This window comes from Asterias amurensis, chromosome 5, assembly GCF_032118995.1.
Source record: "Asterias amurensis chromosome 5, ASM3211899v1".
In the NCBI taxonomy this organism is placed as follows: Eukaryota; Metazoa; Echinodermata; class Asteroidea; order Forcipulatida; family Asteriidae; genus Asterias; species Asterias amurensis.
The window spans coordinates 1275457-1302596 of record NC_092652.1 but is presented as its reverse complement, the minus strand read 5'-3'; the positions used below and the strand labels follow the sequence as shown (position 1 = coordinate 1302596).

At 39.3% G+C, this 27140-nt stretch overlaps 1 protein-coding gene across 4 annotated transcripts; it reads left to right on the top strand.

The window, feature by feature from the left end:
- Positions 1–14230: 14230 nt before the first annotated feature.
- On the top strand, positions 14231–25270 carry LOC139937202 (solute carrier family 49 member 4 homolog). Of its 4 annotated transcripts, none has more exons than XM_071932275.1 (13): positions 14231–14654; positions 16177–16321; positions 16865–16984; positions 17441–17551; positions 18659–18749; positions 19349–19555; positions 19976–20082; positions 20392–20521; positions 21010–21121; positions 21307–21374; positions 21739–21857; positions 22311–22493; positions 23366–25270. In XM_071932275.1, exons 1-13 carry the CDS (start codon positions 14475–14477, stop codon positions 23509–23511), a joined length of 1719 nt encoding a protein of 572 aa, XP_071788376.1. In that variant the 5' UTR covers positions 14231–14474; the 3' UTR covers positions 23512–25270. The 4 variants fall into 4 exon arrangements, with proteins under 4 accessions (XP_071788376.1, XP_071788377.1, XP_071788378.1 ...); XM_071932276.1 differs by having other exon boundaries at positions 14512–14650; positions 16036–16321; XM_071932277.1 differs by having other exon boundaries at positions 14522–14654; positions 16036–16321.
- The last annotated feature ends 1870 nt before the right edge of the window (positions 25271–27140 follow it).

The following is a 27140-nucleotide window of genomic DNA, read 5'->3' as shown; positions in this document are numbered from 1 at the left end:
GTGAATACAAAACGCAATGACAGAATTTACTGATGCACTGTGGGAGGCTCGGATCAAAGACTGCGGTAACGTTGCCATAGCGTGTCCATGCGTCGAAAAATAAACTTGTGTGAGTCGATTATGCAAAAAATAATGGTTAACTTGCCCGGCCGCTTGATATACAATATTCCAATTATTATGGCAAACATCATTTAAATCTTGCTTTAAATCTCGATCTTAAACAGTCTCAGAAATTAACATTATTATTAATATGAGGGCCCATTTTAATTTAATAACGCATAATTTCTGGTAAAGTTATAAAACCGTTTGGATCACTACTACTACGGGTACTACAATGCATGTGACTATGGAGGGACTCCCCTCATTGAAAGAAACATATCAATTCAATTCAATTCAAAAAACTTCTTTATTAATCATCCTTTGCAGGCAATTACAATATCAGACCAGCTCCATATAAAAATATTAAGAGAAATAAACAATTATACAATAACTTAAAAATATAAAGATTACTTGACAAAAATGACAAGGCAGATTATGTTTGGCAAATGGATGAAACCACAGCAGTTTAAATGGTCCCGGTCCCATACTTTATCCCGGATTCGGTAGCCTACTGACCTAGAAACGGATCAGGCACCCGAGACCCGGATCAGGGTCAATTCTAACCCGGAAGTGGACCCTTCTTCAATTAAAAATAATAAGTTAGTATATATACAGCTAGTGTTTTGTTTATTTAGTTAGTTATTCGGGATAGAAAACATCAAACACGCACGACAAAATACTTGAAATTACGGTAAAGGGCGTGAGGCATACCAAAATACAAAGAACAATTGCAGCTCGTAGGGATTGCCCAAAAGCGAACCAAATCACTATCCAAAGATGCAATCCCAAAATATAAACATATTGCAACAAAAAAGGGAACATTTTAGAAATAAAAACGAACCATTTAAAACGTTCGCAAGACTAGAGAGCATTAAAAACTACAAATTAATTATATTATTACAAATGTTTATGAGCATAATAACAAAGACAATAAGGACAGAAATCCGGCAGAAAGTTTGTCACACATCCACACACCATTCAGAACTGTGACGAAACGGTGTTTTTTCAATAAGAACGAAGAGATCACCAATGAGCAATTTGACCACTGGTCACACGCGCAAACTTTATTAGGTCATAGCTGTTCCTCGGCTGTTTGCTTATTTAACCGATATTGTTTACAGAAGCAACGCCGCGGTTCCATAGAGCAAATACCACGCACCTGTCATAATTAGCCTAGAACCCAATATTGACTTGCTCCAAATCGCACTGTTTTGAAGTTTAAATTCACTGTATGCATTTACATTCGAATCGCCGTATGCCTCTTCTCAGTTGGATCCGTGCTTGACCTCATTGGCGCATGGTTAAAGCATGGAGATAAAGGCACCATACTGGACAATTGTCAGGGACCAGTAATCAAGAGAATGACCGAAACAACACCCTTTGTTGCCATTCCCAAACATTATTGTGCGCTTTCATCCCATTACTTGAGTGAGAATTACCTCTTTTTCAAAAACTATATTATTTTCAAAGGGAGCCGTTTCTCACAAAGTTGTATAACAACTCACTCTCCGTTGCATGCTTGTTACTAAATAGTGTCCATCATAAAATGCAAGGGATTTAGTGGAACCATCAGACATCATTGAATAACCATTAAGAATCACATTATTCTAAGTGATCCCATGCTTCAATCAGATCAGACTTTCGTTGCCAACCTTGGTTTGACTGATTGCGAACTAATGTAATTAGTGTCCGAGGTGCAGACTTCGATGTCAATCTCAAAATTAATGGTAATTTTGTAAAGGGATATTTGTTTGAAGTGAGATGTTTTTATTTATGAATTGAAAGGTTATCTTTTTTCCCCTCTCTTGATAGCTAAACTATTCACGGTTAATTGTCAGTATTTCACCCTCTTGTGGCTAAAATGTCGCCCTCGACGTTTTAAAGTAAACTCCAATTGATTAATTGGGTTTAAGGTGTTGAATTTGACCACTCGGCTTATCTATATTGTTGATGCCGTTGCTATACTGACGGCTTCTGTAAACTACCCGATTTCATTGTGGATGCCGTTGCTACGCTATCGTATTTTGTTTAAAGACATTGGACACATTGGTAGTTGTACACAAGACGAGGGCCGATTTCACAAAGAGCTACATATTGATCGAACTGACTGCAATACAATCGGTGTAATGGCACATCACTATAAAACTAACATTCTGTCTTGCGATGAATTTGATTGCTTTGTGAAATCGGCCCAGTATTTAACTTGGTGTCTTAAACCTTTTTTTACTCAATTGGTCATCGAAATTGCAAGAGAATAATGAGAGAGAAAAAATACCATTGGTGGGACAAAACCTGTGAGAAATTACCCCTTTCTCAAAAACTACGGTTACTTCAGAGGGGTCACAATGTTTTGTACTATCAACAGCCCCCTCCATTGCTCGTTTAATACCAATGCAGTTTTTTATGCTTTCAATTATTTTATTTTAGTAATAAACAATATAGTGTCCAGTGCCTTTAAGAGTCATGGTTTAGGACAAAATACAGGATTAGTGACCGGACAAAAATTACAGGATCGATCCAATTTGGTGCATGAAACCTATGGCCATGGTTCGACATGATGGATCTTCAGTTCAGAGAGTCCGCTGTAATCTTGAAACTGGACAAAGTTTCAATATGAAAGCGCTCATACGAATAAAGTATAACCAATCCTTAAAAAATAATATTGGTTTGACAGGAATGCTTTCGAATGTCGAGAAAGTGGCATTGTAAATTTGAAAACACCTCACTCCAACCAAAGTAATCAAAATACATAAATTATAAGGAAATAAATAACAAACCTATGCCTATAGATATTGGTCTTGTTATATACAGCGATATCTGGATGCACATGCATGCAGGCTATTAGGTGATTTATGTTTTGTCGTTTTTCCCCACTTAAAATTGACCACAAGGGTCATGATGAAACATGTAAACACATTTTGATATCAATATAGGAAGCCCTCAATATTAAATTTAGCAAACACAACGCACCTGTATCAAATAAGACCCAAATACACACCCTACAAGTACAACAGATCACTGATAACACACAGACACGCAATACCACCTGTAATGATGACGTCATCCTTAATTGTCTCTTCCAACCCATCTACAATTGACCAATAGTAATCAGTCACGTTCGGCCAATATTGACAAATGCGGCATTACGGGCATACAATGTCAGAAGAGGTCAAGAGTTTGTGAAACCATCAGCAAAGAGGTTAATTTCTATTTTCACGCTTTGAGTGGCAGGTCCATTCGGTAGCCTGCTCAATGCCTGACCAAACTCACCAATTACCATAAGATCAACGGTACGAGGAGGTCTGCCACCATGGACACGCTCGGGCAACAGACACTTTTAATTCTCTTGGTTCTTCTAAAGGTAAGACAACGGTCAAAACTAAATTAATATGTGCTCATCAATTTGAGTTGAGCAACTTTTTTTCCAGAAACATATTAGATATAAAGCAGTTGGTTTGATTTATAAAATCGTATGGCGTTTGTACGCACCACAATGGATGGAAAAAAGTAACTTTATTTGCAAGGCACGATTTTTTTCCTGTACTCCGCATTTAGCACTACATACCATTTTCGGAAAAATGGGGGTCCAGAACCATTTACGGCTGGTGGATTGTAACCTCAAAATGACCGGACATCAAAACCATTTTGTATCACTTTTAATCATAAGCTTTGGGTGTGATACCCGCTGGCTACACGGCCGGCAGCTAGAGGTAATAATGGCTTCTGACCATGGCACCGAATAAAGATTTGACAAATCAGGGAAACGGCCAACAGAGAGCTAGATTAATCAGAATCCTCATAATAGAGCGCCTGCACGTTAAAACGGAGGTCGCTGGTTCAAGTCACACTTTTTTCTTTGTTCGACCCGGACAAAATCTAGGCCTACAAAATAATTGTATAAGTTTTTTCTATTAACCCTCTCCAATTGGCAGTTGGCCCTACATGTCAACAGCGCAACTATGTTTGAATTCATGCTGATACGATACAGTAATACTGACCATACCTTAATCAACGGGAGCTGCTGTGACGAAACGTCGACCCCGTGTACAGATAGATGTGATAACCGCTTCCTTGTATGTCTCGATTCAAACACGTAAGTTTGGTATCATTATTGTGCACTATGATAATGAGTAGCATTTAAATGATACCATTTTGCACATGATACCCACTTAAATCGGGCTCATCGTGTCCTTAGTCAAGTACTTTTCATTAGATGGGGTAATAGAATGCTGAGTAATAGAGTTGCAATCAGGATGACCGTCCGAGCAATTACTCGAGTATGAGTGGGACATTGAGTATGAGTCCAAGTGTCTCATTGAGTATATCGAGTACAGAGAATATCAGTTTGGATTTCGATTATTTTGCTGGCTGTGAGTACATACGCGTCTACACGAGTGCCACACAGTCTAAACATAGTATTGATAATGATTCAACAATACTAGTCTATCATAAGACAAGACATTAGCACGATGTTACCCATTTCAAATATGGTTATTATCATTAACGCCGCTACAGCTTTTAGTTTATTAAACTGTTTGAATTATTTGTTGTTTATAACAGGACATATGTCTCGCTTGACGCTTGCGACTACGCCCTCATCGATACAGGGGAAGTGACTGATGTTGTAGACCAGGATGACTTTGTCTTTCCTTCAGGCTCATCGGCGAGCAAATCGCTTTCCATTTTAACAGCATGGACGGTAAGATTACAATATCATGGATTTTGGAAAACAACATAAAAACAACAAAAACAACAACAACCACATCAACAACAACGACGACGGCGACGACGACCCAAAAACCCTAACAAAACAAACACAAAAAAGCTCAGACGCTAAATCCATGGACCTCCATGCTCAAACACAGCTTTACCGATCGTTTTGTGAGAACCTTCTACTGTTATTATTAATCCCTTTTTCCCGAGGGGTCCAAGTTTAACAAAAAAGACAATTTTTGTGTCGTGGGGTGTAAAATACCCCATAAGAGCCCCTCCGTAACCCCAAATACCACCAAAAATACCCAAGTTGGAATTATGTTCAGAAGGGTATAGGCCTATCCACGTGAAATCTGAACATAACAGATTAATGTATCCACACAGGATCACTTTATTGTGAAGGTGCAGATATGGGACGTGGACCTTGGACCATTGGAAGAGAAGGTGGGCGAACTTTACCGAATTGTCAACCACGAAGCTTCACCAAACAAAATTTCGGCATCGGTGAATATTTACACAATGGTAGATGCAACCGGCAAAACGTAAGTTTCAATGTTTGTTTCCTCTCTATTTATGTTCAGGCACTGTGGTAAAAATACCGGGTTAAACTTGAAGCTGTTAGTTTTGATTTATCACATCTAGTTTACTTCTTATTTCACTTGAAGACGACTTGTTCCAAACGTTCCATGGATCGGGGGTGGGATGTTTTTGTGAGAACCAGCGTTGTTTTGAATCTTCACTCCTTGACTCTTTTGCATACACATAGGCGCCACGGTTTGATGGTGTTTTGCCAATGGACACAAGTGCAGTATAACAACCCGGTGCAGTCATAAAGCCTGTGAGCAAAACTAATGGCTAAGCACGGGAAAAAATACTTAGCAGAAACGGCTAACCAGCCAGCATCTATGAACTGTTGTAATTGCAACCGATGTCGCAGCTTTATGGATTAAGGCACATAAACAGTTCTGGAAAAAAAAGAAGAAAAACCCCGACAGTTTGAGGAATGAATGGCAACTTTCAAAATTGATCTTTTTTACTTTCTTGATCTTAACTTAATAAATCATGCCGGGCTTTTGTCAATATTTACGTTTTCTTCGCACTAGGCCTATAAATACAAAAGTACGGCAACAACTATTGTCATGTCACAGGAAAATAAATTATTATTTGTTTGTTTGTTTGTTTATTTGCAATATTCGATTGATTAGGTTAATGTTTTCGTCAAGAGTCTACTGCTTGGACGATTATTTCGGCAGAGATTGTTTCACGTACTGCCGTGCACGGAACGATCTCTTTGGTCACTACGTCTGCAACGCCACGACAGGAGCAAAGATCTGTTTAAGCGGATGGATTGGTAGCGACTGCAACAAAGACTACGACGAATGTTCTTCCAACCCATGTCAACATGGTGGTGAATGTGTGAACGGCAGTGGTGTTTACTACTGTACATGCTCAGAGGGTTTTACTGGTACGTTCAAAATACACTTTGCTCTTCGCTGCCAATATGGTGGTTAAAGTGAGAATGAATGGGTCTTCGATAGAAAACAAATTCTAAACGAGTGGTCGTTTGAGAAACCTTTTTTGTCGTCTAAAGACTGCCTCGCAACTCCCTTATTCAAATACTCTTGCTTCGTTGTCACATTACCGTTTGTTTGTCTGTATAGCAATGAAAAACAAATAACGAAGTCAGAAGTGGTTGCCTATAAAAAAAAAGAACCGCTGGTGCGACTTATCTTCAACTAGCATATTTAGTCGAGGCGCACACGGCGGCGGCACCTATTCAACGCTCGCTGGTCTACGTCTTTTTTTCGTGCGTGGCATCTGGGGTGCCGCGTACGCCTTGACTTAAGGCTAATAGGTTGTTTTATGTGTTGAAGTTTGCTTTTATATGATTACCACAGGTGTGAACTGCGAAATCGATGTTGACGACTGTTTGACGAAGCCCTGCAAAAATGACGCCGTTTGCCATGACCTTTTGAATGGCTTCAACTGCACGTGCGCGGCTGGTTACCACGGAGTGAACTGTGAGGTGGATACCAACGAATGCCTCCAGTTTCCTTGTAAGAATAATGGGACTTGCACAAATCTAATCGGTACCTTCAACTGCTCTTGTGTGGAGGGGTTCGAGGGATCGACATGCGAGATTGAGAGTGACGAGTGTGCGAGTTCGCCATGCTGGAATAACGGGACATGCTGGGACGGTCTGAATTCATTCAACTGCTCATGTGATGATGGATTTACTGGATGGGCATGTGAGATAGAGGTTGACGAGTGTGTAAGTGACCCGTGTTTGAATAATGCCACGTGTGTCGATCAAGTCGACAGTTACCGCTGCGACTGTTTAGGCGGATTTACCGGTGTAGATTGCGAACAGACCCACATGGATAGCTGTGAGGATTCATTGTGTATGAACGGATCCACGTGTTTGGGTGAGGTGGGTAACTTCACTTGCCAATGCCTCCCGGGGTATCATGGTTCGCTATGCGAAGAAGCAAGCCCGTGCTGGAGCTACCCGTGTTTGAACAACGCCACGTGCTATGAGAACACAGGCGCCCTCAGCGGTTACAGATGCCAGTGTTTTGATGGTTACGAAGGCAAGACGTGCGGCGAGATGATCGACTATTGCCAAGAAACAACTTGTAACGATGGCGTTTGCATTCCGATCCTTAATGGATACAGGTAAATCACTAATCACCCACTGATGACTAAATATCATAACATTCACGTTCCTGCTCATTTACCAGGGGTGCGTTTCGCCGTCGTGGTTACGACCGCGAAAACGCACTCGTACCCTTTGTAACCAAGACAACATAATCGACTGTGAGATATAAAATTGGTGAAGGGTTCACATCACTTTTGTAGTCGAGAGTCGATACCTCACCGCCAGACTAGAACCTAAGACCGAAGGGACTGTAATAAAGTAGACTTGATTCAAGTCCCGTTCTCGTGTGAGAGGCCCCCGTCAGCATGTCGCGCCAACAAGCAAACAAACCGTTAAGCAGTAGCCCCCAGGGTGGATTTCACAAAGGTAGTCCTAACTTAGGACTAGTCCTAGGCAATGCTAAGAGATAGGACCAGTCCTAAGTTAGGATGAGTTACTGGTCCTAACTTAGGACCAGTCCTATCTCTTAGCATTGCTTAGGACTAGTCCTAAGTTAGGACTACCTTTGTGAAATCGACCCCAGTTTAGCCGTCAAAATGTGGTCGTGCGGAACAGTTTGGGAATGCATCGCCAGTTTTCTGGCGATGACACGGGGTTGGAACTTAAGTCAAGTCTACCCATACAGTCGCTTGGTAGACCGACAACATCTCTCGGGACCTTAGATTGACGGTACACGGTTTTGGTACCAGCCCGTTTTCGGTGGAAGCTTCCAGTTTTGAATCTTCGTACTAAAACAAGTTCTTCTTTGTTCCCGCCATTTTTAGATGCAACTGTGACGAAGGATACACGGGAGCAAATTGTGAAGTCCTGATTTCTGGTGCATGTTCGTCAGTCGAGTCTCCTTGTAACATGGGAGCTTGTAAGGAGACTACGACAGATGATAAAGGCTACACCTGCATATGCGCCGATGGATACATCGGCGAAGACTGCCAACTCGGTAGGTTTATTCTCTCCTCTCGACGTATCAAGGTCTCCTTTGACGCCATTATAGCTTGGACTGAAGGGGAAAGGCTCCGTTCTCCTTTCATGTGAATATGAGTGCTTTCAGACACAAGTCAGAATACAATTAGAGCCACTGTCAGGTGCAATTGTGTCCGCCATGCAATACTGTCCGCTCCGGACACTTTTGCATTTACAATCGTGTCCGGGCTATGCAAAAACCGTCCGGTGGACATGTACCTCACTGTAAATGTTAAAAAAAAAAAAAATAAATAAATAAATAAGCGCGCGTAAGGGAGCGTGCATGCACTGAACCTACGTATGTGCAGCATGAATATTCACGACGTATTTTATGATTGCAGCGAATACCCAACGGCCGAACATTTCCCATGTCATTAATGTCATGCACTTAGCTTGATAAAACAAAAATGGTAGACGTGATCCGTCGACCAAGGGCGTTTAATTTACTGCAAGGACGGCTTTGCACGGGGCGGACACAACTGCATATGCAAGAGTGTCCGGGCGGACACAATTGCATTATGCAGCAGCGTCCGGGCGGACACGATTGCATATACAAAACCGTCCGGCGGACATTATTCCATATGCAATAATGGCCTCAAAATAGTATTGCATAGAGGACATAATTGCATGCGACACCGGTCCATAGCGTGGCGGCACCCCGTGACCTGAGTGAGTTCAGCTTCAAAACGGTACAGAATCTCCGGGCCCACAATCTCTTGCCACACCGGCTGGAATTGGAGTACAGTAGCTATAAGAGAGCCATACTCTGCGACCTTTAGTCCTTGCTCTAACCCATTTTGTCATGAATGTCATTCATTTTGAAACCTTTATAGTTCTAAAATCATTAACATGTGTTATTTGATTTCAGCACTCTCGATCTATGGTCACACGATCGTCGTGGTTGGACGTGTTTACAATGTTTCGCAATTCGAGACGGGAATTGCCGCCATCTTGGAAACGGCCATCTTGAAACTGAACACAAGCGAATCGAAACGTCGTGATCCGTCAGTGATCGTTACCATGGCGACGCAGGAATATTTGATCGCAGTGCCTTCTGGGTAAACGTTATTTAATCAGTGAATTACGTAATATAAGGTATACAATGGTATCATTTCAGCTGTGTTCTCCAAAGAACAACGCCAATGGGGAGTAAAGGTCATTGGTATCCTAGACTGGACTAATCCACACTACCGTAAGACAAGAGGGAAACCAATTCCAAGGGTTGTGTATTTTGTCAGGGGATGACAATAATATTTCCACTCACATAGCACCTCGTGCTCAAAATTGCACAGACATTATACCTATATAACCATTACCTAACCAGATTTAACCTTCTCGTATAACAGTGGAGCCATGTGTTCTATAGTTTACTTCCATCTTGTTGACATCCAGGTTCTGCTGAGGCTTCAAAAACCCTCTCCCAGCTAAACTTTAGCTTACTGTACAAGTTGTATTGTGGAACATTTCTGCAATATTGCGTAATTCTCTTATCTATTTATCACTGTGAATAATATATAGATGTTTTAAAAGAACTGTCACCTCGATTGATTAACCGAACCATTTAAGACGGCAAAGTAAAAATGTATATTTATTATAAATAAAGACCCTGCTTGACCGTTGTGAAAATAAACTTTTATAATTAGCCGTGAACTCTCCGGAATAACCTTCGTGGCGTCACTCGATGACGTAAACATGACGTCACTCAGGATCGGCGAGCTTTTGAGGAACACTTCTAAGGCATCGATTGAGGCGGCAATAGGATATGAGATTTATGAAGGAGACACCGACAGGGTACCAGCGAAAGCTTCGTCGGTATGTCCAAGCAGGCCCAACCATTCTAATGTGTATTCTCCAACAAGTTGGTTTAATAATAACAATATTATTCATAATGCACAATGTCTGTTCTAATGGCACTCCTGACGCACAATTTTCAATTTTTTTGTGGATCTTTGTCCAGAATGGTTTTATGAGACGAGGCGACAATTATGAACACATTTTCGTGTGTGGGGGTGAGGTAGTGACTTGCTGCCAGCCATAATTATGCAAACAAGAAGAAGAAAATAAAACAAAACAAAAACACCGGGGACAAACCTGTCATCTTTATCTATAATAACTGAATGTCTATACTTGGTTCTTTGCATTAGACAAAACACGGGACCAACGGCTTTTATGTCCCATCCGAGGAACGACGTAAAAATATAAGTGTCTTGCTTACGGAGATTAGTGTTAAAGGAACACGTTGCCGCTTGGATCGGTCGAGTTGGTCTTTGAAAAGCGTTTGTTATAATATGCATACTATGGGTAGAAAGATGCTGTAAAAGTAGAATACAATGATCCACACAAACATGCCTCGAAATTGCACGGTTTTCCTTTTACCTCGTCGACTAACCCGGTCGGCCATTTATGGGAGTCAAATTTTTGACTCCCATAAATGGCCGACCGTGTTAGTTCGCACGGTAAAAAGAAAACCACGCAATTTCGAGGCAAACTTGTGTGGATTATTGTATTCTACTTTTAAATTATCTTTCTAACCATATGCATTTTATAACAAACGGTTACAAACGCTTTTAGACCAACTCGTCCGATCCAAGGCAACGTGTTCCTTTAAGACGCAGGACTCGTACCCAAACATTGCTGATCAAAACACCCGAGCTTGAGTCCAGTGCCTTCCCAATTTTCTTTCAATTTAAAGAGGAATCAAAACTGTTTGTCCGTTTTCCTGCCTTAGGATTGGTTGTCCAAATACTGGTACGTAGTTGTCATCTGCAGCGCCATCTTGTGTCTCTGCGTCGCGGGGGGTTTATGCTTCTTCAAGATGTCTAGGTAAGTTCGGAAGTGCCATGGGAATGAAGTTGCCAAACTGCGGCAAAAACACATTCCTGTTTGTGATTCATTTTTTAAATTATGTACTGATGATTAAAAACACAACTTTTGCTCACCAGTTAAAAGCTTTGCATGACGTGTGATGTAATAATAGACTGTGTGACTACTTGTTAATCTCTGTTTTGGGTACAAGTTGTTTCTGAGAAGAATTGCATGGGTTTGCGATTTAGTCTCGACGTTTCGAGCATGCAGCAGGCCAACACGTCTTCATGAGAAATTCTGGACCACTCCTGAGGACGTGGTGAAAACAAAGTTGAGCCGTCGAGACCCAGCTGCACTTAAAGTTCAGTTCTCCTCAGAACTGACTTTTCTTTATATAAAATAAATTCATTTAGCTTTTCTTCCAACTCGTTTCTGGTTAAACGAACATGATTTACAACTTGTTTTGTTCTAGGGCCAGAAAGGAAAACAAGATAACCTACAACCTGAAGGATAACAACTTGAAATTGGAGTCGACGTCAGAACCAATCAGAAACCAAACTGACGGTCTATTCTGGAAACCCCAACCAATCACAGTGGAAAACCCAAGCTATAGCGGTTTTACATTTAAACCTGGTTACAGATCTACTAATAACCAGGCTCACGGGTCTGATAGTTATGATAAGTTATTTAGTGAAGATTTCACGCCGATTTACTTAACACCGCATTTGAACAGAGGCCACCAGACTCCGGAAAAACTCATTTTACAGTCGATAGAAGATTTCCATGAGAGTTTGGTTGATCCAGTTTGACCCACAGAACAGTTTAAACTGGGTCAATATTGAACCGCAATCCGACCCATATTGAGCACTGGCATTGGGTCAACCTGACTCGCACACACGTGTCTAATGACCCGCGGATAGTAAAAGGTACAGCGGCGATGACTCTCGGGCCAGGAAGTATGTTGGCGGGCCCATTGACTATTCTACCGTCACCAAACCTGAGTGGCTGTTGTAAGCCCTTGGTTGATGTGCATGCACAATGTCTATGTGATCTTCACTTCTAGAGGGATGGTCATTAATAATTATTAGTAAAAGAATCAACCCAAGGAATAATTTCAGTAAGGTTTCAATTGAACGTGGCCCTTTTGGCGGAGAATATAGGCTGAGTATATAATTTGTGTACTGCCAGACTAAAAATAGAAAGAAAAACATGATAATGATTGGTTTTCAGTTTAAGCATAATTTCAGTAAATAAATAAACACATCGTATACAGATTTTATAACGGTTTCGCTTTTGGCTAAAAACTGCATTGTTTTTCTGGTTTTTGGTTTTATGAAGAAAGCCTTCTGCGGGTACGTAGTATCCGCCTGCGTGACTTGTGCCTTGGGATGCACCGTTTGGTACTTCTTCTATTGGGAGTACTTCTGACCAAGTATTTGGTTTGCCTTGTTCTGGAGAAGCCCCCTCCCCCCTACAGCGCTCTTGAATGTCGTGTAAATGTTACGAAAATTAATTGATTTGAGTTTACAGAACACACGCGTGTAAACAAAAAAGTACAAAAAACTTTGAAATTGTCAGCATTGTTCTCAGATTAATTTTTAACTCCTTTGCAAATAACCGTCCTCGGGAATCATCAAAATTGCAAAAGTGGGACGGCCGGGGGGACAGATGTGCCTATCAAGGGGGGGGGGGGTGTCATTGGTCATTTGCATGTCATACTTAATTACGTCTACGTTGTAAATCATTCTGGTAGGCCTAACCTTTGTTTAAAAAGATTGACCTTATCAGCGAGATACTCATTCTTAATTTTTTTGAAAAAACTTTCGCATAATAATTCAAGAAATGGCGGCCTGTGACTAGGTAGACTGGCCCATGTCTCTCCGTCACGAGCCTCAAAGTGTGACAGTCAGATGTTCAGGCTAGGGACTAGGCTGCTAGTCTATTACCATGTATCTTTTAAAACTGTAGAGGGCGCTCTCACGACCGGACCGCGCCTACACGCGACACGCGACATCCGCATGCACCACCTATCACTACCTAAAAGTTATGTAATCAATAAACATTAATCGTCTGATGAATCGTGTAGCCCGGTGTCATGACAAAAACTGTCCGCTGGCAATAAGTGTCCGCTCATTAGCATATTGCGTTCTGATTGGTCAAGCGTCTATGACGTCACATTGTTTATGGAAGCTTGCTAAATAGTGTCCGCGGTTAGCGTGCATCATCATTGCGTGCCTTGCTTCATTTTTAACATTTTAGTTTTACATTTTTGTAACGCTTTCCTGCTTGTATTTGATTATAAATATTCGTATATTTATCATTTAGCACTTTCATTCGTATTTTGTTAACCTGGACTTTTTAATTACTTAAGTAAAATACGAATCTTGACAAAGTTCGTCTATTTTGTAACTTGACTTGTATGCTTGAAAGCATGCATCTTGGTTGTATTTTATTATAAATAATTCGTAACATTTAGCACAATCCGCACTTGTTAAAGGAACACGTTGCCTTGGATCGGTCGAGTTGGTCTTTGAAAATCGTTCTGTAACCGTTTGTTGTAAAATGTATATGGTTAGAAAGATATTGTAAAAGTAGAATACAATGATCTACACAAATATGCCTCGAAATTGCGTGGTTTTCTTTTTACTCTATCGACTAACCCGGTCGGCCATTTATGAGAGTCAAAATTTTGACTCCCATAAATGGCCGACCGTGATAGTTCGCGACGTAAAAGGAAAACCGTGCAATTTCGAGTGATACTTGTGTGGATCATTATATTCTACTTTTAAAACATCTTTCTAACCATATGCATTTCATAACAAACGGTTTTAAACGCTTTTAATAGACCATAGAGTAAGGACAGAGAGAATAGACCAACTCGTCCGATCCAAGGCAACGTGTTCCTTTAAACCTGCACTGCTTACCATTGAGTAAAATACTAATCTTGACATACTTTTGATTGAGAGTAAGTGTTCTGTTCGTCTATTGTTTTTACTTGGCTTATATTTACTTGAACGCTTTCTAGGTTGTATTTGATTATAAATAATCAGCACGGCGCCCGGACACTATTTGTTGAGCGGACACTATTTGTCACGTAATCCGTGCCAAATAGTGTCCGGGGTCTACTGCGCATGCTCAGCGGACACTTATTGCCAGCGGACAGTTTTTGTCATGACACCGGACCGGACCATGCCGGACTGACCCAAGGTCAAAGTCGCAGTGTTGGTTCGTAGAGTGTATGGGTGTTGTTGATTGGGAAACCATTGATTGTACGTGTTATGCGGTGATACTTTTCGTTAGTGACATCCCGTTGAGATTTATTTCAGGTCAGGATTCGGTAACTTTCACTTTCACTGAAAGTTTCACTGCAGACCAACAACAACACTGTAGATGTAAACCAGCGACATCACCAAGGTTGGTATGTTGACACCACTGCAATATTTATCCTCTGCTCACCAGTTATCACGCTATTATGCCTTTTTCTTTGAATTGGGAAAAAAATAATGATGCCATATATCAACCGATGCCCTAATTATCTTCATTTGTTAATACGAAGTATGCAAACATGTATTAAAACATGATGGACATTGAAATGTTCACACCACACACCGATCTTGGATGACTTCAACTAGCCCCATTTGTTTTGAGTTTTTCCTGTTTTCACGGCAAACGAGAAAGTATGGTTTCCCGGTGAAGCCATACATGGAAGAAACATCTGCAGTGACTACAAGTGTTCTTTGAGACTCTGTGTATGACTGTATAGAGAGTAGTTGCCTTCATTTTATTTAAAATATTTTTTTATTAAATTTTTTAAATTACCATGGTAACTTGGAAAAAAAAACAAAGAACATATTTATATATAAAAAAGTGTGAATAATTACTGGCTTCAAAATCTGAATCTGATTTCTATTTATTTTTTTTTTCTATTTTTTTTCTCAATATTTATAATTAAGCGTATAAACAAACAGTGATAATTGAATCAACAAGCTGATGTTTAAATTTTAATATAAATAATAGCATTGATACGAGGGTTACAAAATAAAAATCTCCAAAAATATTAGAAAATGATATAAGGCACATGGCTTCTTCAAGCCTCGGTATTTTTTTTTCAAGAATGCTCAGCAAAACATTCAGTCACATGATTTTGATCATCGTGAATTGTGAATTGAAATAGTGTTTGATGAAACTTTTTCGGTGGGCAAATATTTTTATATGGCCTCAACATTATGACATATTTTTGTACCTTGTAGAAATGCCTAAAATACCAAACTTTTTGCATTTACAAGTGCAAATGACCAGTGGAGCCTTACGTGTTTCTAAGTTTTAGTCAAAGAAGAGGAGACTCTTTGCTTGGTAAATAAAACCACACAATTTTTATCTAGGGACTGTTTACATCACGCACAGAGAGGTAAAAGATTTGCCACGATATTAGGGACACCTCGAAAACAGGACCTCCTACGATACGTATGTGTGCTAGTCTACGACTCTAGGCGTTTTGACTGTCATGTCTGTGCATGACTGTGTATGGCTATGTCACTTTCCGATCTGACTCTCTGGGATAAACATCATCATAATTAGAAGAGGATAAAGTCAAATATTTCGATTCGAACTTCCTTCCTATGGTTTTTTTCTTATCTCCACTATTCACTCGCTTAAAAAACTTAAAAAATACATTACATAATGACATAGTTACAGTCACTCTTGCAAGTGAATGATGTTTTCAATCTCTACGTGATTGTTCCCTATTTGGGGTCGTCCTCCCGTCTTCTTATAAACTGACATTTCTTCTTCTTTTCGAGGTGTCTGCGGATCTCAGTGCTAGTTGCTTTCCTGCCTGGTTTCATTGGGGATAAAAAGCAACAAAACCTCCAACCGATGGCCAGGAAACCGTCTTCAAATAGCCATTAATCATCGCTGCCGATCACTCTCTCACTCTCTAGATGAATAACCCAGAACCAGATGAGAATTATTCCATACAGTACACAGATGAAGATCAGCTCCTTGATTCAACGGAATCCAATGGGGTCAATGCAGGGGTCATTGACTTTGTGGGCGAACCCTACATTCCTTCTATGAAACATGCCGGTAATTTTTATAAACTTTGTACAAGAATATAATTCCAAACAGAAGTACTCAAAAACTTACTACTAAAACAAAAATCAGAAGCAGCTGACAAAATAAATCAGTTGCTCCCATATAGTTGCCTATAGGCCTATATCTAATGTTTCATAAAATGAAGCAGTTTAGAATTCACTCGTGTGTTTATTTGGATCATTTTATTTAAGAAGAAAAAAACCAAATGGCCTTATATTTTGTCACAAGATGTTCAGTTTGCATCAGGGATAACATTTATTTGGTTTACCAATACACTGAGGTGTGTGCACTGAATATTCAGTATTTCCTGATTCGGGATGGGATTCAAACCCACAACCGTTGCCATTCTAGATCAGATGTCTTACCAATAGACCACTTGGTAGACTCTGCTTGGTTCATAATGTGAGGCCATAACAATTTCTGCATTTGCATCACAGTTGTTTGCAACAACTATTTCTTACCACCTTTTGTAAAACCATGGTCGGTTAGTGTCGGTCTAAATAAGCTTGGTTTCTTTCTGTTTTTCAATCCAAGTTAAAGAAGGCACAGAATACAAGGTGTACAGCAGACGTTGGTATATCTTGGCAGTGTTTGCTTCGCTGAATGCTCTCCAATGTATAGCATGGAATTCTTGGGGACCCATAGCAGACACAAGTAAGTACATTCAGAGGATGTAGTGTAGACATGGTAGACATAAACAAGTTCATCGGCTCAGGTCTTTTAAGTCGTTGGTGCAGTTTATATGGATTCCATCAAGTTACACATTTTTGAGCTTGTGGTAAATGGAGGTTATTGATCAAAATGAAGTAATTGTTTGCAAAAAGAAACATTCAGTTTCTTATTAAAATATTTACTTTTTTTTGCAATAATATACACATTTTACACTTATGGACCTTTGATAACCTCGAGTATGAAATTGAAACTGACCGTTTTATGACACTGCTTAAGCTGACAAGCTGTTTCTAGTATTAAGCAAAAGATTAATGCCAAAGATTGGAAAATATTTAGTATTTTTAGCAGTACTTTTTGGGGGTCTTAAATCTTTCAAAAATTATGCAAAAAGATCTGGAAAAGCAGATTTTGCTAAAGCTTGTTTATTTTAACTTTCAGGCAAGTTGGTTTTAAATTGGACAACTGGAGACATTGCTCTTCTGACTAACTGGGGTCCAATAACCTACGTTACGACTGGACTGTTTTTCTCTTGGGTCCTGGACGTTAAAGGTAACAAGATTCATAACCAGCATTGCTAATATCCTTTGAATGTCTTGTAAACTATTATTGTTGTCTTAAATGCTATGTGTAAACCCTTTGACCTTTTATTCATTTTCCAGCCCATACCCATTCTTCCTGAAAGTTGACCAGCCATTTGAAACCATTTACTGCACAGGTATATGGTGGCATGATTGTACACAGAACTTACTGGTCAGACAGTGGGAGGGTTGGATGTCTACTGTGTGACATTGGATGATATTAAATTCATTCATTCATTCAAACTTATATTTATTTCCATACTTCACGAAAACAAAGTATAAACAATGTTTTTAAAGGAATAACCAATAAATAAAGCTATTTAATGAGGGTAAGAAAAAATAAATAAATAGAGTACGGAGGCATCATCTGGAAGCCGAGGCTTATGTAGGGATGCTTGGGGATGCGTGGGGACAGACAATAAACGGGGACAAGAACGAACGGACAGACAATTAGAACAAAGACAGACACGATGAAGCAGCAATGATTAGAAAACTAATTGCACAATAATAATATCACCAATAATAACAAAAAAAAAACGAACAGTAACAATGAGTTGTAATAATAAGAAATCAAATAATAATAAAAAAGCGTTTGCTGACAACAAAGCAAAAGAAAAATGAGAGTGAGAAGGCAAAACTATGTCAACTACTGGGAGAGGAGAGCTCTTATATAAGCGTGTTTAAATCTACCCACAGATGATCAGACAGTAGGAGGGTTGATTGTGTACTTGTGTGTGGATTATTGTTGAATGGTCAGACAATACGTGGATTGATCGTGTACTGTGTAAATGTATTCATCTTATGATATCATATTACCGGCTGGCATACATCCTTAGGCTTCTAAATTACAGTGGACAATATTGAATGGTCAGGCAGTAGGAGGGTTGACTGTGTACAGTGTAGATGCAATCATACCATATTGCAGGCTGGCATAGTTTATCTGTTATTCCAAACCACAGTGAGTGATATGTGAATGGTCAGACAGTGGAAGGGTTAATGCACTATAATTTTAAAGCTTTATGAATATTATAAGTTTGGTAGGCAAAGCTTCCTATTTTTAGTCTTTTGTCTTTGACAGGTTTAAAACCCTCCGTTGTTGCAGCATCATTTATCATGCTGATTGGGCTTGGGGTACGATGCCTGCCGGTAGGCATCGATTACATCAAATGGTAAGAAACCAATCTGGAGAGAAGAAGTACAATGTCGTTGTGGCGGTAAAAAGGAAAAAATTTCTCTAACGATCAAATTGGAAATTCACAAATACGATCTCATTAGCAGACTTATAAGTTTTGGTTTTACCCATACATCGATGTGTGTTAGCACTGTACTTTCCTGAGCTCTGCATGTTACCCAGGTGGGATTACCAGAAATGTTATGTAATAAAACGCCTTTCTTAGAACTATGTATACAAAACCCGTATCACAGTAACAAATATATTTGTATTGAGTTACTGCAGAGTGTTTTATAACCCTAATTGATCAGAGTCTAAACATTGTTTATAATTAATGACCATAGAGTTATGGATTTAGTAGTGTTTCTAGCCAAAGACACTAGGGCCCTTTTTTAAACCACGGCTTTGGCTACAGATGTGGCTCAGGCTAGCTTCGCCCTGCGGTTGTTTTTACAATTGCTAGTGCTTTGTGTACGTGCTCAGCAGGGCTTCAGACAAGAGAACGAAGCCTGAAGCCTAATCCAAAGCTGATGCCATGGATTCGTAGAGGGTCTAGGAGTTTAGGATTAATCCAGTCTTATTCCTTACCCCTTTCAGGTCGGTAAACATTGGACAGATTTTTATCAACCTTTCTGGGCCGTTGTTATCTGCTGCTCCAACGATACTTTCAGCTGTTTGGTTTCCTCCTCACCAGCGTACAACGGCCACCGCAATATCAACAGCATCAGTATCCATGGGCTTTGCCATCTCATTTCTAGTTGGGCCTCTTATTGTGAATGGTGTAGAGACTACCAATGGTACAAGGTGAGATAACTCAGGCTCAATAAACTGGGCTGGTATTCGTTAAGCAGAAAACTTATTGCTTAGTAAGTTTCTGCTTGGCATGAATGAGCAGGGAAACCAGTCAAAGACTGTTTATTTGATGTGTTACTTTGGCTGGTAACCTTGTTCTAGCAAGCAGAATGAATTTTGGCTGCTGCTGTAAGGCAAACTGCTGCAATATATTATTATTTTCCATTCAGCATAAAAACACATGCAAAATGCAAACATAAACAAAACAAAAGCAAGGGACAAAAGCCGGGTATTAAAAAAGTTTTAACCCCCAAAAATTGCCCGAAGGCTTTCAGTTCCAATATCCCTTGCCATATTGTAAAAATCTATAACTATTTACAATACATATAATAACATTGCATGTCTTTTCTCTCTTTGTTCCTATTACTTCAGCATCAATGCAACAGATGGGAGTTTCCTTTTGTATGACTCCAATGAACCATTGGACCCGGTTGTCAGGACACACCACTATCATCAGATAATGCTCCTGATGTATATAGGTAATTCATCTCTTAGTCAGAAACATCCATCTGACCATTATGCGTAAAGTGTTTTAGTTATTTTCCGATCCAGAACAGTTCCAAAGGTGAACAGAATGAGGTGGTATGACACATTAAAAGGGATACAAAGTGTGATGACCTAGACAGTGATGATTGATATATTCACCCATTACAAGAGGGATTTCTATTTCATTCGCTTCCTAATGATTGAAAAGAACACTTGTTTAACAAATATGACAAACAACACACTATTCTAGTTGTACTAAAAAACACTTAGTGTATCTTTTCTTTGTATTTTTTTTCTTGCAGAGTGCGGAGTTGGTGCTCTCTTAGCCTTGTGTACCGTTTTGTACTTTCCTTCCAAACCTCCAACGCCTCCAAGTGCGTCTGCCGCTACTAGAAGAGAAAATTTTAAGGACGGAGCCCTGCTCTTAGTCAAGTAAGTCGCTCTGAAAACTGCCTTTATATTAAACCAAAGCACCCCAAAGTCTCAAAATCCACTTGAAGGTTTTGCTGTGAGTTTGATAGATTTAGTCCAGTCTCCCGTAGCCACCCACTCTAAGCATGAGGTCAAGGCATACCACAAATAGTCCAAACTTTTGATGTTGAGTACCCATGGACTGGAGGAGTTTGATAGATAACCAATGTTATCACAGTCCAAACATTTTTGTGTTGAGTGCACATGGACTGAGTATTGGGCAGTGCCAGGCCAAACCATCCACAGAGTCAGGGGTTTCAATACAAATCCACGGACAGAAAAGTGTTGAAAAGCTAGGCATGGGAGTCAGAAATCCAAAAGTCTCAGACATGCAATTCTGTTTCACAAGAACTAGTAGAACAAGGCCTTCACTGCAAATGACACAAAAACAAGAAGTCAACTAAGATATCTGTCTAAAAAGTGGGTGAAATCTTTGTGTTTTTCATCAGGAATGTCCAGTTTTGGATTCTTGGATTGGCTTACAGCATTGGAACGGGTGTTTATGGTGCCTGGGTGACACAGCTTGATACGATCTTTGAGAATGCAGACGGAGTCGGTCAGGTAAGTTTCCAACAATCTTATTGACTTGCTTCCATTTAGATATGCTGTCAGCTTTCACACCAATTATTTTACAAACTTATAAATAAAGATTGTTTTATAGTGGATTTTTTGCAGGTGTTAATTTTATGATTGCAAATGTTTCAAGTCCTGTTTAGGTGAAAGTTCATTATTTTTGTCGACTGCAGGATACTTGTGGCTGGATTGGATTCTACACAAACGTAGCCGCAATGCTTGCTTGTCTGATGTTTGCAAGGTAATTAGTGTTTTTAGAAACTCAAACAACTTGTTACACCACCTGTTCTTTTCAGAACCACCACATCTCGTAAGAGGGACTTAGGTACATGATGTTAAACCAAACTTAATACTAAATTATATCCTAACTAGGCTAACTTTTAAATCATATATGATTAACAGTCATACAAATTAATGCTTTAAATTCAATTTTGTTTAAATTTAATTTAATTTAATGTCCATTAAAACGATAAAAATGGAAAATTTACATGTCTTAACACTCATGAAAGCCCAAAAGTTCTTCTTAGTATGTACTTGTCACAAAGGGCATTAATACATTCATTGATATTTTGTTTTTGTTGTTTTTATTTTCCTTGTTTATCTAGACTTGTAGATTGTTTTCAAGGTTACATGAAAAAGATTCTCCTTATACTGACGGTTCTTGCCACAGCGTCTTGTCTATGGTGCTTTTTATTATGTCTTAAGATCGTTCCATTCCGTATCGGTGAGTTCCCCCCATTTCAATCTGACCCTGGTTGATCAGGATTTGTTTCCCCGTTTCAAGGTTTCCTGTCTTAGATCAACTTTCACCTTCGAACTATCTTGAAGAGAATGAACGTACCATCAAGGGATGGCCTGTTGTGTCCAAACCTATAGTTTCCTCTATTTTTTTTTAAAGAGATTGCTAACTTCTAGAAACATTACATCAACGTTCAGTGGGTTTCTTCTTGGGGCAGTGATGTTTCTTGTGATTAAATTATGGTTGGTTGTGCTACATACTTGGCAGCACAGGCTGTGTACTTCCCAGGAGGCTGAGATGGTTTAAAGAATGAAATAAACGGCCAAGTAACCGGGGGTAATAATGTTCATGCGTCAAATGTGACAGATAACCAGTGCAAAATAAACTTCCATTATTGTTTAGAACCAATGTCTCACTCATCAATTGTTCTTTGTTCAGAGTTCCTGTACATTTCCTGCATATCATTCGGGTTCTTCCTACCGGGTTGTACCCCGATCTATTATGAGCTCACCGTTGAGGGCGTATACCCCATTGCTGAGGGGGTGACAACGATGGCATTGACTTTGTTGAATCGAGTCACCGCGCTAATCTTCCTTTTGATTCTGCTGATCCCTGACCTAGGTGAGTGTTTCCCAGACATGGATCATTTCTTGTTATCTCTTGTGACCAAATTGCCATTTATACTTTCTCATGCCTAACTTGACTAGAGACGTTGGGACCATGGGTTTTTGCAATGTGAGAAATTCGTTTGTGCCATCCTGGCCGGTCTTGGTCAGAATAAACAGCCTGATCATGTTGTAGGCTGGTGCCACCGTACCCAATGTCATAGGGCTACCCTCATGCATTTCTGTATAAGTATTGCCCATAACCGATTTTGTCAATTTTCAACATTCTTTTCTGATGAAAATGTTTGAAAAAATAAAAAGGAATCGCAAATTGCGTCTTGTTTTAAAAATGAGGAAATAGAATCAGCTGTTGCAAACTGCTTACCATCCAAAAGGATCTATGGAATAATTGCAAGAAAATGATGTTTCAAGCCTACCAGAGTCTTTTTATTCTTCGACCCTAATCTACTGTCACCAGGGGCATGTTGCCACCTACTCCTGGGTTGAAACAGGGTTACCCCGCTCACAGTCTGACAGGATGTAGGCATTATATCATCCACAATGAGTCAGGCTGTCCGGCCAGAATTGCAATACCTTCCAAACTTTATGAGTAAACTTAATTTAATCATCATCATCATCATAGCCGACCTCCCGAGGTAGATCCCGGAGATGGCTTAATTTAATAAGAGTTGTTAAATTTGCATAGGGGATGAAGAATATTAATTGTCGAGTGAGGGTCGTGGGTTCGAATCCCACCCGAGTAACATGCCTATGATATTTTTTCACAGGACTGGGGAAAGTACTGAGTATACAGTGCTAACACACATCGGTGTATGGGTAAAAAAAAACAAATTAATCAACTTAATTTGTTTGTTTTTTCCCCACCAGGTATTGAATGGATGAGCTGGGCTGTCCTAATAGCGACTGGTGCGGGCATACCATTATTAATCATTTATCGCGAGAGCTACAATCGTATGAATCAAGATATACTGGAACAATCCCACACTGTCGTCGTCACTGATAAACCCATTTGAGTTGGCGTTATAAACCACGTCCATTGTTGATTTCCGTGTGAGGTAACGTTATTGGCTCAGTTTCACAACTCGGGTTATTGTAAGCAAACAATTGGTGCTTTGAAGTATGCTTTAACAGGTTAGCAATGAATTATTGTTAGGGACGGTTGGTGTGCCGACTGTAAACTATTAATTCCAATGCAATGTAACCCGAGTAAGAGTGTTGCTTTGTACTCCGTAAGGTGTGTTGATTGGAATAAAAAACTGGGTATTCAAATTGGCTGTCCAAACTCACCCACAATCCTATGGTTACTTTGGACAAACTTTGACTCCAAAAAGTAAAATAATTAAAGTTGGCTCTATTAATATCATGAGATGTTATTAAATGATGCTATTTAATCCCAACATGAACCACAGAATCCAATTGTTAATTAATTGTCCTATTGTTAACTTCTACATCCTAAAGACCATTAGTGTTTGTATTCTCTTTCAACTGATAGTTTTTCAATACAAGACCTTTTATATTACTTGTTTCGAAATTTATTGAAATGTTCTGTTTTCAAAACATTATAATTAGAAATGTAAAAAGGGTATTTAATAAAGATTTTTCTCGACCAATTTCAGCAAAATTCTTTAAATTTCATGAACCTGCATTTTAATTTATTTTTGTGCACACATTACGCTGGCTTTTATAAAATTGAATGAGTCTTGCTGCCTAATGAAATTGGATGATCTTATTTTGACGGTGAAACTCAATTACTCCTTTTGATTGTTTAATGTTGATTCACGGAGCGCTCATTTGTTATTGAAAGTGAATGAGTTGGGTGTTAAAGTGAAGTTTTTTTTGTTGAAGTTGGTAAGGAAAACCTGTTTGCAATTATACCAGTATTAACAAATCTTTTATTTAAATCACATTCGTAAATTCTGAGAGGTGGATTATTTAAAAAGAAAGTAATGTTTGAGGTTTTTCATAATTTGGTTGACTTCCACAATGGGATCATTATTTTAGAGGTGTCATATTTTCTTTTCTCATTATATTATGTGTACTGTCTCTTTGTTTTATATTACTGTTCTGAAAATTAGCATCAATTATTTACATGATGCGTTTACATTCCATATTCAGAAATTAGGTTAAAACAGCTGGGTATGATTTGTTTTTTTAAATGTTATAACTTTAAAACACGTTTTACGTCTACATGGTTGTTAAAGGGATAAGTAAGTTGCTGGAAAGTGTTCAGTTGTTCTACCAAAGTTGCCTTATAGAAACTGCCTGCTTCGACGGGACCTTATGTATTGATAATTATTGGTTTATTTTGATAAATGCCCTGCTGAAATGTGTGTGATTTATCCACTGCCAAAACTCAGGATTTAAATTTATTCTCTCCAGTATGTTTGTGACAACATCAACACAGTGTTTACCAATACTTCAATGTGTTATAAATTAACAGTGTAGAAGTTGTCACCTTTAGAACTTTACGGTGCAGGCGCCCACCGGCATTGATATCAATGTTACCAAACCGAGGCTGGAAGATCAAAATAGTCTGGTTCCTAATTGCGAAGTGATTATTAGCATTCATTATTGTTATTCAATACGAGGAACATGATCAAGATGGAAGCATGCATGATAAAGTTCTATTAGAAGCTGAAAAGTAGCTCGAGAGGTTATGCAATGTAGTTACAATATTTTCAAATTCAATAAGTGAATAAATTATACTTTTGATACTTATATAGTCATGATTATAACTTTAAATTGTACGACACTTTGTCAATGTTTCTGGAAATTGGAAGCATATTAAATTTATGACAACTGCCAATTGAAGATACTTTTCTGCTGTGGTTTTTTTTTTTTCACATTATTGTTTTAGCTTTTAGTATTATTAACATACATTTATAGCACTGGTATCTGCAAATATTGACGCTATGGTGCATGAACACACCGTGAGTATATTGGCTATGGTGTTGATACAACACCGTATCAAGCTTAATCACAATCACTATCTATTTGCCTCATATGTACCCATTTACATGTACTACTTGGTGAAGAGAAGCAGCTATAGTTACAAAGTGTCTTGCTTTGACGGAGAAACAAATAAGGGTCACAAGTCGCATTGGTTGCACATGGAGGGTACCATTTACTCCTAGGTGAAGAGAAGCAATAAGTGTGTAGCATGGGTTAAATATCTGAACATGGGAAATGGGTACCGATTTACTCCTAGGTGAAGAGAAGCAATTATAGTTGAGTGTCTTGCTCAAGAGCACGAGTGTCATGCCTCGCATTGGTTACATGCACATGGGTGGGTTAAATCTCCTAACATGGGTTTCCATTTACTCCTAGTTGAAGAGAAGCAATTATAGCGTCTAGTATGGGTTAAACATCCTAACATGGTACCCTTGTACTCCTGGGTGAAGAGAAGCAATTATAGCGTCTAGCATGGGTCAAACATCCTAACATGGTGCCCTTGTACTCCTGGGTGAAGAGAAGCAATTATAGCGTCTAGCATGGGTTAAACATCCTAACATGGTACCCTTTTACTCCTAGGTGAAGAGAAGCAATTATAGCGTCTAGCATGGGTTAAACATCCTAACATTGATACCCATTTACTCCTGGGTGAAGAGAAGCAATTATAGATAGGCATCTTGCTCACAAGGACACACATGTCACAACATGTACTGGTTAATTTGTTTACTCCTTGGTGAAGAGAAGTAATTACGGCTACAAAGTGTTGCTCATCAAAGAAGAAGTGCCTCATAACTCGCACTGGTTGCGCACAGAGGGTCTTTACAGGTACCCATTTACTCTTGGGTGTAAGGAAGCAAGTGTCTTGCTCAAGGACAAAGGTAGCACAACATGTAATGGATGCATGCACATCAGGGTTAAATGTGTCAGGTATTTTACTAACAAGTGGTGATCAACAGGGTTTGTGTCACAAGTTATAACAAGCATTTGTTGCACACATCAGGTTTTTTTTTTTACAGCAGTTACTCTTGGATGAAGAGAAGCAATTATCAAGTGTCTTACAAATAGTTCTTAGACACAAGTCACAATTCACGCTGTTGCTTTACAAGAACCCATCTACTCCTAGGTAAGGGGAGCAATTAAATGTTTTGCTTAATAGAGAAACAAGAGTGATGACATGTTTTGAGAGCATACAGCTCCAAACCTGAGGCAACATCGGTTGTAATAACAGAAAATCATCTCGGAGTACAAAACACAATTGTACATGAGAGTCATTGTCGAAAAACAGGTCAAGATTCAATCTGAACACTCGGCTGTTTCTGAAGTTCATAGCAGAAGTTCATCTATTAACTCGTTTCTGAAACAAAGGACACAAAATACCACTACCAACAGGCTAGCTCGGGGGTCTACTACTCCTTGCATGGTAAAGGGGGGATGGGTTCCAATCCATCTGTGCGATATGCCTGTGGATTGTTTGCACAGGACTTGGGAAGCTACTGGTAATACAGTGCTTAATACACATCAATGCAAGGGCAAAGAAACAAAGAAACAAACTGTTGTGAAGCCAAGGACTCTCAGAAAGATTAACCTAATCACTGTAGCCAAGATCCATGGACAAAAGACAAGAAAGGAAGTTTTCAGTTCTAGATGTGGGAGGAAAACATGACAATTATTCCTGGGAAAAACCATGCAG

What these genes read in the sequence shown, in the direction of transcription:
- LOC139937202 (XM_071932275.1), top strand. Translation starts at nt 14,475, where the DNA reads ATGGGTGTTGTTGATTGGGAAACCATTGATTGTACGTGTTATGCGGTG. An exon ending in CAGCGACATCACCAAGGTTG is followed by an intron (nt 14,655 to 16,176) that starts GTATGTTGACAC and finishes CTCACTCTCTAG; the next exon opens with ATGAATAACCCAGAACCAGA. An exon ending in ATGCAGACGGAGTCGGTCAG is followed by an intron (nt 21,122 to 21,306) that starts GTAAGTTTCCAA and finishes TGTCGACTGCAG; the next exon opens with GATACTTGTGGCTGGATTGG.